The 12,590-nt window shown below is 38.5% G+C and overlaps 1 protein-coding gene and 1 long non-coding RNA gene across 2 annotated transcripts in view; one reads left to right on the top strand and one right to left on the bottom strand.

The window, feature by feature from the left end:
- On the top strand, positions 1-2,199 carry LOC117297461. Its single transcript, XR_004519888.1, has 2 exons — positions 1-515; positions 872-2,199. It is a non-coding gene; the product is annotated as an uncharacterized LOC117297461 (long non-coding RNA).
- Positions 1,588-12,590, bottom strand: part of LOC117297458 (FAS-associated factor 1-like) — a 20,144-nt gene continuing 9,141 nt past the window's right edge. Inside the window, exons 6-16 of the mRNA XM_033780504.1 lie at positions 12,350-12,539; positions 11,868-11,951; positions 10,998-11,118; positions 9,053-9,198; positions 8,262-8,416; positions 7,968-8,104; positions 7,365-7,453; positions 6,769-6,849; positions 6,216-6,305; positions 5,510-5,725; positions 1,588-4,943 (exon numbers count right to left, since the gene is read on the bottom strand). Coding sequence (XP_033636395.1) covers positions 4,863-4,943; positions 5,510-5,725; positions 6,216-6,305; positions 6,769-6,849; positions 7,365-7,453; positions 7,968-8,104; positions 8,262-8,416; positions 9,053-9,198; positions 10,998-11,118; positions 11,868-11,951; positions 12,350-12,539 — 1,390 coding nt within the window. The 3' untranslated portion in view covers positions 1,588-4,862. The remainder of the gene's footprint in view (positions 4,944-5,509; positions 5,726-6,215; positions 6,306-6,768; positions 6,850-7,364; positions 7,454-7,967; positions 8,105-8,261; positions 8,417-9,052; positions 9,199-10,997; positions 11,119-11,867; positions 11,952-12,349; positions 12,540-12,590) is intronic.

The following is a 12,590-nucleotide window of genomic DNA, read 5'->3' on the forward strand; positions in this document are numbered from 1 at the left end:
GCTTGTGCTCTGGGCGCCCAAGCAAGGTCAAGCCCAAAGAGGTCGAGGCCATCTGACCTATGTCGATCTGCTGAAAAAGGACACTGGATTTGTGACAGCTGGGGAAGTGTCCACATGCATGGGGGACAGGAAGACATGGAGAAACCTCAGCCGGATATCATTGACCGAGGACACCACTCGAAACAAAAGGAAATGACACGTAAATGAACAAACTCACACAGTAATGGTGCGCAAGGTAAACATTTGATGATGTCAAGTTCAAAACGCCGTGGTGTATGGAGTTTTTCCACGAGACTCGAAGAACTTGTGACGTCAAATTGTACGGGCTACAATTTGCCTGTTCTTTCCCGTGCACAGTAACAACATTGAGCAAATTCTTTGCTCTCCTAACCGTACGCACCAGCAAGGTCTGGCCCTTAACGCCGGAAGTAAAGAATCGGAGCTTACACGTAAGCAGTGAATTCCGCGTTTACGTCAGTTGTTCTCCTCCGCGTTTAGCAGAATTCCCCCCCCCTGTAAGCGAACAATGGATTTTATTTTTGGATCTTTTAATTATTTAGTTTTTGTGGTTAAAATGTTTTGTTGTTGTAAAGCGCCTGGGAGCATTTTTAATGGATTTGGCGCTATATAAATGTTTATTATTATTATTATTATTATTATTATTATTATTATCACAAGCGCAAATTCGGCGGTAAGCAGAGCATAAAAATGTGTCCGTTAGGACTATGTCCATTCGCTAAGGAAACGCCTTCTCGTTGATAGGGGAAAATTTTTTATGGTATAAATGTAAACTAATTTATGCAAACTTTATTGAACCACGAAACCTCCGATCCTTTTTTAAACTTTCTTCTTGTGTGATTTTTCTCGGTAGATCGTGCTTAATTCGACTGTGTCGTCATGCTTTCGTCACATCAAGATGCAGTTGAGCCGCGCAATTTCCGAAATGACCATATATCGCCAAGGAGCCATCACTCATTGCTGACGTCAGAGCTACTATTAAATGAAGGAGAGGGGAAAACGCGGGAACGTGCGAGAGGATGACGTAGGCAGTAGCTAGGATAGAATTACGCGCTTCAGAAATTCATGCAATGCTTGTACAGGCGGGTGAGCTGAATGACATTCGATATGATTTGACTATACGGCTAGGTCGAAGAGCGATTTCAATGCAGCGATTGCCTCTTAGCACCGGGCAACTTGCACATGACGTATAATACATTTATGTGATTGTCAGGTTGTAGTGTTTGCAATGCAATGTCAACTACGGATTATGTGCCGTCATGGGAGTGTGGTTTATGTTAATGAGTCATATCAATCTACTGGCCCGGAGTGTTTTATTAGCGCGCCATTCTGGGCGAAGTATGAGGCTTTGATATCTCGTCAGCTGAGCATTGTTTGCGCGAATAAACAGACGGCACATTGTACATAATTTACACTGAAACAGAACTCCATTCACCGAAAGAAATGTAACTAATTATTGTTTAGTTTAAATAGGTGTATTGAATCGAAAAGTTGGTGGTTTAGGGTGGACAGTTCAAAACAACACATAAATCGAAAACAAACCATCACAATATTGAGAAGCAAATGATATTTTCTTTTATCTACAGACATTTAATGGTGCTCCTTTGAAAATGGCGTCTCAGCCATCACCTCTTTAAAAAATAATGTCAGGCCATAACATTACTACAATTTTAATGTTTGTATCATTCGCAGAATGATGGCAAATGGCAAATAAATTATGCTCAAAAATAGTTTTAATTAACTCAATCAGTTACCTGCAAAATGTCAGCTTAGATCATCAATCATTCTAGTTTTGTTAGATTTTTTCTTTTTCAAAATGACGGACGTTGGGTACCCATTAAAGAAGCATACAAACCATAGCAACACACGATGTACAAAAACTCTAATTTGACCAGATAAAAACAAAATATGACGAGTATACTTAGGTCTGGTGCATCCTCCTCATCCTCCTACAACCATACTTCAAACCCATGATGTTATGTCAAGTTTAGTACCTTTGTTTTTTCAATCAATCACAAAAGAGATCGCAGCCATGACATAATTTGTGGACGCTTGTACATAATTTGTCCTCTGATGTTGTTTGATCATCGGGTGGCAAAAATCTTCACGAGATGGGTTTAAACGAGTTTTAACACAATTAGGTTTGATCTTTGGTGTCCAAATCTTGATGTTTGAAAACGGCGAAAAAAAAGTATAATGTGGGATCACTATCTTGTCTTGAATCCGATCCAAGTGAACTTAAACTCAATTTTGTTATCTTATGTATTGTGTTTAGGTTACATAAGCGGGGATACTGGTATTGAACATTTATTAATGTTGTATGTTGCTTTAAAGAATGTAAGTTGTCAGACTGACACCAGATAAAACACCCCATGGTATCCCTTCACCAGTTACAGGCAAATACTGTACACTGGTAATGGGAACAAGACCACTATATACAAGCAGCATGATAATGGCCTATAATGCAGTTTTAGGTCAAAGGTCAAAGGTCACAATTATGTTCAGAAATGTTAGGGTAGAGTGTAACCTTAAAGACATCCATTTAAGTCATTGAGCTTTAGCCAAAACTAAGGCAACAGTTTCTTCTGTATAAATAATATATGAGTTAAATATTTGTTTGTGTTGACATAACTTAGTATAATTATTACACGCTAAAAAAAAAAAAAAAAACTAAACCTGGGAGTTGGCTCTATACACAAAGATGGATTCTTTTGGTTGAAATACACGTTTGTACAATTAAAGAAGATTATGGGAATAGTTAAATTTAGCAAAATTTCAACCAGAAAAGAAACAGGTAATGGGCTCTGTGGCAATCCTGAATCAATACATTTGAATTGATGTGTAAGTCTTACAGGCATGCAAACATCTTTGGACATCACTCCAGACATTGTATGCAAACTTTCCAACAGATGAAGTGAAATTAGACAACTTCCAGAGACAAACACAATCGTTAGTTTTAATAAAATTTACCAATAATACTGAAGATAACTTTATCTTTTTGTAGATAGCAGAAAAGAAAGTGTGGTGTAGAATCTGGGCTCAATTTCACAGAGCTGCTTCGTCAGAAAAAGCAGCTAAGCAGCTAAGCACAAAACATTAATGCTTAGCAGAATAAGGTTACCAGCTAACAACGCCATGCCACAAGATATCATTTTGCAGGAGTAAATTAATTCAAAATCACAATGGATGATATTGAATGGTTAGATAGTTGAAGGATTAGCAGCTGGGAGTGAACAGAAACACGTCTTAAAGTTACACATCTTGCAGATTTTGTTTCTTAAATTCATGTTTCCTCAAAAGTCTCAAGAAAGCTGCCACCTTTATGCAAAGCACACAAAATAACAACAGACTGGTTTCATAAAAAAGCAGCTGCTGAACTTTAGATATTTCTCAACAAATAAATTAAAAAAGCAACAAAATTGGGAGGGAACCAGTCTGATCAATGTACTTTACATGATGATTTAGCTGGTAATACCTATCGTTATTAAGCAAGACTCTGGTGTGATTAGCAATTGTCCTGCAATTAACAGCTCTATAACAGTGTGTGGGGTGGGGACCCTAGTCACACTCATGGTGATGCTTACTGTTAGCCAAACAATCGCTGCTTTGTCACCTTTTCCTGACTTGATTCACCCTTCAAAGTATGTCATATCATTAGATTTTTCAGAAGAATAAATTCACTCCCATCCTCTACTTTTGATTCATCACACAATTGGGCTATTCTGTGAAATCATTGTAAACTTGGTTGTCATGCTTGAAAAAAACAACAAAAGACTATTGTCTATTATTTGCAGCATTCCGACTGAGCAACGCTGATAAATGGCATCTTCAAAATGCTGCTCCCTTGACCGTGAAAAAGTTTCATACAGAAATATTTCTCTGGCAGATTGTAAGCGCTTCAAATTGGATCGCTTTTTGTATCATGGCTGTCAGCAAAAAGCGTTTTGAAGTAAAGTAAAGGTATGACTGAGAAAACAGTGGTGACACTCTAAAACCACTTCCTGCCGAAACTCAAAACTTTGATTAATTAAATGAGATGAGAACAAGAGCTTTCGAATAACACCTCATTAGGGTCTTTAAGTTTAGTCTTTGTCAACATGTACAATGTTTAAGACATCACATCACATTGATATCATGACTGATGTTGCTTAGGCTGTCTTATTGTTTAATGCCATGTCACTTTATCCAAGAAATGCTTGATTTTGGAGTAGGGCATCACAATTTGTGGCTGAGCATAACCGCCAATACTTTTAATAGAAAGAAAATGGCCGCCAAGATGTGATGTCTCAGTTGTTGCACCGAAAGCTCATGCAGTTTTTTACTGTCATTAGTTAGTGTTTGAGTGCTTACAATACTTTCCTTCTCTTAGAGTGAATCATGATGTATGCCAGCTTTGGAGTCAGAAGTAGCTAAATCCTTTAGCATAAAGTAAATGCGTTCAAGTTTGACATAATGACTTCATCCTCCGGATAGGGTTGGGTAACAAACTATGCCAATGTTAATGCTGAAGTATAGAAAGACATCCTCAATAGTGTATAACATTTAGCAACATAAGTTTAGGGATCTGAAGCAGCCCAATCTGCCACTAAAGCACAAGAATTGGTCAGCAAAGAAAAGTTGTTCAAAGCAGAAATGGGTTATAAGCCAAAATAAAGTGTATTGTTCCCACTCATGGTTGGTTCACAGCTCTTTATGGCTCAGCAAAAAGAAAAAGGGGCAGCAATTTTTCTGAAATCTGGCCATCAGAATTGATTTTGACTAGTATAGTACCCTGACTGCTTCCTCTGTATGATGGGTTGATTGATGCAAAGATTTGTTTGATGGCGATTGGTGGGAGGGATTACTTAACGTTCTTCAATAAACAGCGTCTCCTGTGGGCATAGGCCGAGCCCTTTAAGCGTCTCAGTAGAATCTAACAATGTCAACTGCAATGAATAGATAGAGACATAAAGAATCAGTATAATTGTCCCGCACTTCCATGCACTTCCATGTCCTACAAAATCATCCACTCCATTCTTAGATATTTACGCAATTTTTATATCGTAATTTAATTATGTGATTTAAAAAAAACCCAAATTATTATGTGATTTTATGTTTACTTTTTAATTTTACAGTTATTTTTTACTGATTTGGCTCACCCTAGGTAAATAAAGGAAATAAATGGTAGCTCAGGCCATGAACTTCGCTCTTGAAGGAACATGATTGTTTTCCTCTGGTAAGGAGCACTTCTATGAGGAAATTGTGAACTTGCATAGAAATTTGCAAAGGGCACCACAGCAAAAGCATAAGTGCACTACAGTAAGTGCTTTGGCAATTTTGCGCTTTATAAATAAAGTTATCATCTGTAAGCAGGGCCATGAAATTGGGTTATGGTGTCTGGTCCACTGGATTGCTGGTGTGTGCCTACGGGAATGACTTTCCCAGTCAAGTATCAAGCAACGAGGAAACTTGTTTGTATAAACTACATCTTTCTAAATCTGACTCAACTCACATCTTTCTTTGGGAAGGTTGTCAGCACTTTATATTGCTCAGTATGGTAGCCTTTAGTGCCTAGGTATACCAGGACCATTCTGATGGCTTGATCAGCTAAGAATCGTCTGGTCAGCATGTCACCGCTTGGGACACGCATCCTGAGTGTGGTCATTGGATCTGGACAGTCCTCACTCGGCTCGTTAGCTAGCTGCTGTTCAAGTGATTGCAACAAGGCCTGCCAAAATGAAAAACAATAAGTAAATAAATAAGTAACAACATATCTTTTCGTATTGTGATATTAAGCTAAGCCCAATTTCATGTTAAGAAAAAAATACTGCTTGACAAATTTCTTCGCCGAGCAAAAATTGAGTCGGGCACAAGCCACAACAATGCAAACCTAATGTAATTTAGGCAGGTAACATGATTCTGCTAAGCATTACTATTCTGTGCTTGGCGAGTTTTTGTGCTTACAGTCTTTATGAAATTGAGCCCAGTTAGCCATTCATAAAAAGTATACACGACATGGTATTTTGGCTGGCAACCAAATTCTTCTCTGTTGTATTTGGCCAAGCATAATTTGCCAGGGAGGCTGTCATGAACACTGTACACTATTCGGTATTTTGGATGGTAACCTATTTTTGATGATCAAAAAGTAATAAGGAGCCAGTCACACGTAGTGTACATTACATGGTGTTCTGGCCAGTAAGCAACAAGATAAATAATACCTTTTGTTCTGCCTCTCGTTCTCTGATTTCTTGTTCTTCCTGTTCCTTCAATCTTTGATCTTCCTTCTCTTGCTTTATTCTTTCTTGCTCCTTTAGGGTGATAAATTAATAAGAAGAACTGGTAAACATAGTAAACATACTTCCAGCAAGCAAACAAACATGGGTTCTATGAGGCCCTCACATTATATTTAAGTCTCATCCAAAGGATCAAGGTCTGGGAGAAACTCATAATATACCTCCCAAACCCAAACCATTCTCTAGCCAATCAAACCATGTTAATACTGTAACCTTTTACAGGGTAGACTAGCCACACATCATTTCAATACCGTACCATTTTACACCTGACTAGCCACCAACACCATGCCAATAGATCCTTTGCATGAGGAAAAACGCTTCAGGAACCCTGAGGTCATGCACACATTTTTACGTGCAGCTATCATCCAATGGAGGCCTCCTTTGGCCTGAGTGAGGGCGCTTTTTAAGTGTGTGACATCACATGCCAGGGGTCGTTACCGTAGCCCTTTCACCCATCCGATTTAAACAATGTTAATACCTTAGCCCTGTCTGCCATTAAGGAAGCTTGGTAAGCAGCATCTTGTTCTTGCTTTAGCTGCTCAGCAGCTCTTCTATCATTCTGTAAATCAACCAAAGGAAGAAATAATCAGACAAATAAATAGATATGAAATCGCTCTCATTGACACTTGATCCAAAGTCAAATCACTGTATACTGTAAACAACTTTTGTGCCAACTTTAGCAGAAAAACATACATACATGTAAGTAAAGGTGTATTTCATAAAAGATTAAGACAATTTGAAAGCGCTTTTGTGCATACACATTAGATATGTACATGTATGGTTGTATCAATCATTTTAATTACAGTAAGCAAGGGACGGTAAGCATTCCTTTTTGTGTGCTTACGGTTAGCAGCGCTATGAAATGGAAACTTGCACAAGGCATAAATCAGTCGTCAAGCAGGGCTGTGTTTTGGCGGTCAGAACCAATAACAGTTTTGGGTGAATTGGCCATTGGTTAATCACTGCCCATTGAGCGAAAAAGTTATTGGTTACGACCGCCAGACGAACCCCAGCTCTATGAAATTGGGCCCAGATTCATAACTTTTTCTTTTGAAAATCTTCTGAAATTCTCACTTCTTGTTCAATCTCTGTTTGTCGTTGCTCTGTGAACATATCCACTGCATGGATTAAGCTGGTCATCATTTCATCTATACCGGTATTGCCTTCACATAAAAGAGAAATAACACCAAGTAAAAATCTAACAAAAAGCACAACTTCTGTTGTTTAGATGTGGTGTATGGTCAAACATAATGGTCGACCGCTGATAAGTGATGTATTCAAGCTATGACATTTACAACGGGTTTGAATACTGATCTAGGTAGTTGAGATGTGGTAAAGGCAGTTTGCAGAAATTACTTAGTCCTTCAGATGGGATATTAAGGCATAGGTACACTGACAAGATAGAAAGAACTTTGGTGTTTCTTCATCATAGTAAGCATCGTTATTAGCAGGTTTTCCTTTGGCTTCAGAGCTAAAATAATGAAGTTTACCATGTGAGGTATCCTTGGTTTCGGTACCATTATTAATACAAGCAATAATTTGGGTGATTATCGGGGAACTTCCTTTTGAAAAACTCTCCCACACTTGGTAAAATATTCACGCAAGTTGATATTGAATGGTTAAATAGTAGGAGGGTTAGGTTAATTCACCAGTCTAGCGGAAGATCTGTTTATTTACCTTGAAGAACTGAGAAGACTTCTGTGTTGGATCGTATCCTCATTACAATTAGTAACAAAGGAAATTTATCTTGGTTTAAATTACGAACTGTCGCCGTGGTGACGCTGCCAAACAGCTTTGTACAGGTGTTAAGCAATCTATAGGAGAAAAATACAAAAAAGATGTTCTCAGTTCTTAATCTTAATTATGCACCAACTTTTTGTAGAGAAGACAATGAAGAAATTTTGGTTTTAGACGTGGCAGAAAGGAGTCTATTCGGCAGTGAGCCCAAAGTTCTTAAGTTCTTCTCCTTACCTCTCCTTGTTCTCCTCAGCTGTGACATCCCACGCCCACGTTACAAAGTTTTGCGTTAGGAAATTGACAATGCTCTCTGCGCAGAGGAGTTGACTACAGAAGACGTTGCTCTGGACACTTTTATCGCTGTGGATGTAGATGGCTAACAATTTCCTCTGTCAATCGAGAGTGGATCGATAAAAGTCATGTACATCAAAATAATAACAACTTAAATTTGATGAGGTGAGGTTTGCAGAAACACCATGTGAAAATCTCCTTTAAGTGGTGCTGATTACGAATATAAACCAGTGGTTGACACCTCCCCTTAAGGAAAACAGAGCATACTGATTGAAATGTTGAGTTGTCAAGTTTTCATATGGTGTTACTGCAAACCTACCCTAATTATACTTCCACCATGCAAAGTTTCAAATCCAACTTAAATTTAGAATGATAGATAAAACTATGACAGCATGCAACAGTCAACCATGCCAGCCTGCAGTATGATACCATGTTGTGAATGCCTCTACTCACTACACTGAACACATGTACAAAGTTTGTTTCGAATGGTTTCAAGTGTTCGGAAAACGTTACTAAGCATTCAAGAAAGACTCTGCTAGGGTTGAAACCTCAGGCGATTGATTCTTTTTCACATTTTTACTATAGGTCTTTTTGGTTGGCAAGCAGTTTGCAACAGCTATTTCTATTAAACCAAAACAAACGCATACAGACCGCGTTTACATTTCACAACTTTGTGTCAAAATTGCATTAAAGGGGTAAATAAAGATAGTATAATTTCAGGGGGTGCCACTCACCTCTATTGCTGCGCCACTGAATGCCTCCCTGACTGCATCCTCTAATGGACCCATATAAAACTGAGGGTGGGTCTCCCCATACCTTGAGCTGAATTCATGACTGAATTGGATCAAGCCGTCTGTTTCATTTTCAATATCCGCTGGTACTAGAATAAATAAGAATTGAAAGGGATGAGCAAATAAATAAACATATAAATAAGAAGAAAATCAACTTAAAAATTTGTTTTAAAAATAGAGTTGAGTGCTTATCAACATGTGTTTCAAAACGGTTTAAGACAGATTAGGTATGCAAAGTCTTTTGAAATGTGAGACCCATTTCTTGTAAAGCATCTTGAATTAGTTGACTAGGTGCTGTGGTGCATTCAGCAACTACTGCCAGGAACACCGCAGCAAACCCCTTGCTCTTAGCGATAAGTGTAACTGGGTTCTTTAACGTGCATTACACAACACACAGGATCAACGGCTTTACGTCCGATTCGAAAGACAAAACAGGAATCGAACCCACACTTTGCTAATCAGAACACCAGAGTCCAGTTTCATAGAGCTGCATAAGCACAAAAAGTAGCTTAGCACAACAAAACTATGCTTACCAGAATAAGGTTACAGATTTGTTAATTTATGAATGTGTTTGGAATACTAGTCTTTGACAATTACTGAAGTGTCCAGTGCCTTTAAACATATAAACAGTAAGAGAGAAGATAGGAAACTTACATAATGGTTCAAACTTTCATGATGAATATTCATTACTTACATAATGGTTCAAACTTTCATGATGAATATTCATTACTTACATAATGGTTCAAACTTTCATGATGAATATTCATTACTTACATAATGGTTCAAACTTTCATGATGAATATTCATTACTTACATAATGGTTCAAACTTTCATGATGAATATTCATTACTTATATAATGGTTCAAACTTCCATGATGAATATTCATTACTTACATAATGGTTCAAACTTCCATGATGAATATTCATTACTTGCATCACAGTCATAGAGTTATATATAAGAACTAGAGGGCGCACTGGTGATGCTTCTTGCACAAACGCGACGGGACTGCGAGAAAACACGCGCACCATTCTGCACGCGCGTTGAATATGAAATACACGTTTGAGTTTTTTTTATTGAACGCTCACGCGATGCTGTTTGTTCAACAAAATGTCCGCACAAACACACGCTGTGAGATGGCTGTTTTGTCAACTTAGAAAATGGCCGCCTGCGCGCATGCCGGGGCGCGTAAATAGGCCAGTGCGCCCTCTAGTTCTTACATATAACTCTATGATCACAGTTCAAACTTTCTTGATGAATATTCATTACTTACATAATGGTTCAAACTTTCTTGATGAATATTCATTACTTACATAATGGTTCAAACTTTCATGATGAATATTCATTACTTATATAATGGTTCAAACTTCCATGATGAATATTCATTACTTACATAATGGTTCAAACTTCCATGATGAATATTCATTACTTGCATCACAGTCATAGAGTTATATATAAGAACTAGAGGGCGCACTGGTGATGCTTCTTGCACTAACGCGACGGGACTGCGAGAAAACACGCGCACCATTCTGCACGCGCGTTGAATATGAAATACACGTTTGAGTTTTTTTTATTGAACGCTCACGCGATGCTGTTTGTTCAACAAAATGTCAGCACAAACACACGCTGTGAGATGGCTGTTTTGTCAACTTAGAAAATGGCCGCCTGCGCGCATGCCGGGGCGCGTATATAGGCCAGTGCGCCCTCTAGTTCTTGCATATAACTCTATGATCACAGTTCAAACTTTCTTGATGAATATTCATTACTTACATAATGGTTCAAACTTTCTTGATGAATATTCATTACTTACATAATGGTTCAAACTTTCATGATGAATATTCATAACTTACATAATGGTTCAAACTTTCTTGATGAATATTCATTACTTACATAATGGTTCAAACTTTCTTGATGAATATTCATTACTGAAGATGGTGGTATCATCGATGTCCATCTCAGGCACGTCATCTTCACTGTCGCTTATATTAACACCTTCTCTTGACGTCGTAGGCTGGAAATAATGGACAAGATTTCTTAACAATTATTGGCCCAGTCTGAATGGAGTGCAGTTTTTGTTAGGGCTAAGGCTGTACCCTTTCAAATGTAAATTCTATCCTAAGCCAATATGGCTCATCAGACAAGTTCTTGAAATCCTATTTCCTTGACATTAAACAACTGAGAAGGTTTCTATTCCCCCGGGACAGGATGCCAGTCCATTGCAGGTTACTCCCAAGCTCTCACTGGTACCCATTTGCACTCATTCTTTCATTATTCAACAACCTACATGTAGCCTGAACATCTGAAATCACACTTCGTGGCTCGTGAATAACGCCAGAGACCTGCCTCCAAACCAATGTGTATATTCACCTTTGACCTACATTCATTTCACATAGAGATACACAGTCACATTCTATGGCAGACGTGATAGGAGTGTACTGTTTGGGCTTCTATGGAAAGCTCATGTCACTGTGCACGTTTATCCAATATCATTGTATCCAATGGAATCACTTCCATATCTGTGTTTTGATTGGTCGTCCGAAGTGACCTCAGACCAATCAAAACAAACCCAGATACGGTAGGTTTTAGTCAATGCTTATATCTAATGATATCATTGTATCCAATGGAATCACTGGATCTGAGTAGCAGGTAGCTATCCTATGGTACATGTGGCCCAGTCTGTTAGCCAAGTCTGAACACATGGTGGCGCTATAATAATAATATGAAGTATGACCACAGATAATAACAGTGAGTGGATCTTACCTGATCTGTCTTATTGTGGTTCTGTGGTCGACAGAAGAATAAGTTATGATTAGGGAAGGATATTCCAGAGGCCGCTAGCGTTAACTGAGAAAGTAAGAGAGAGAAATAGAACAATGTTAAATAACAGACAAAGCTACGGCTATCCAAGGCATACAGAGACTTGTTCATGTTTATTGAAATGAAATGGTTTAACTTAGTTTAAGCTAACTTGTGTATGTTGTATTATTTAAACAAATATTTGTTGTGCTCATTGCTCAACAATTTAGGCAATAACGGTCTTATCGCTTTGAGCCCCGACCCCCGTTGGCTCTCATTGCATGATCTCATTAAGCGGGGGAACAGGAGAGGGTGTGTTTACTTTCACATGGCCCAAGCATATTGGCCAAGATTGTAGTTCTTACAACTCTCCTGCCAAACTCAACCCCCGATCCCCACCTCAGTCCTACTTACCAACCCCTGATCTCCACCTCGTTCCAACTTACCGAATCGCTCTCATCTGGCCATCCCCTCCACTGTTGATGCCTGACCGATACATTTGTTAATGCACTAATTCCCTGTTTTACATTTAAGATTGTTTTGCAGCCTTCGTAGCGTAGTCTGTACTCTTGCGATAAATCTGTGTCGGTGATTATCAACTCAAAGGAACGTGTCAGTTTTTCCGAGTAGCTTGGCCTGTGGTGGATTATGACAACAATCACATAGTGAGAAATAAAGACGACCTTC

Source organism: Asterias rubens, chromosome 12, assembly GCF_902459465.1.
Source record: "Asterias rubens chromosome 12, eAstRub1.3, whole genome shotgun sequence".
Taxonomy (NCBI): domain Eukaryota; kingdom Metazoa; phylum Echinodermata; class Asteroidea; order Forcipulatida; family Asteriidae; genus Asterias; species Asterias rubens.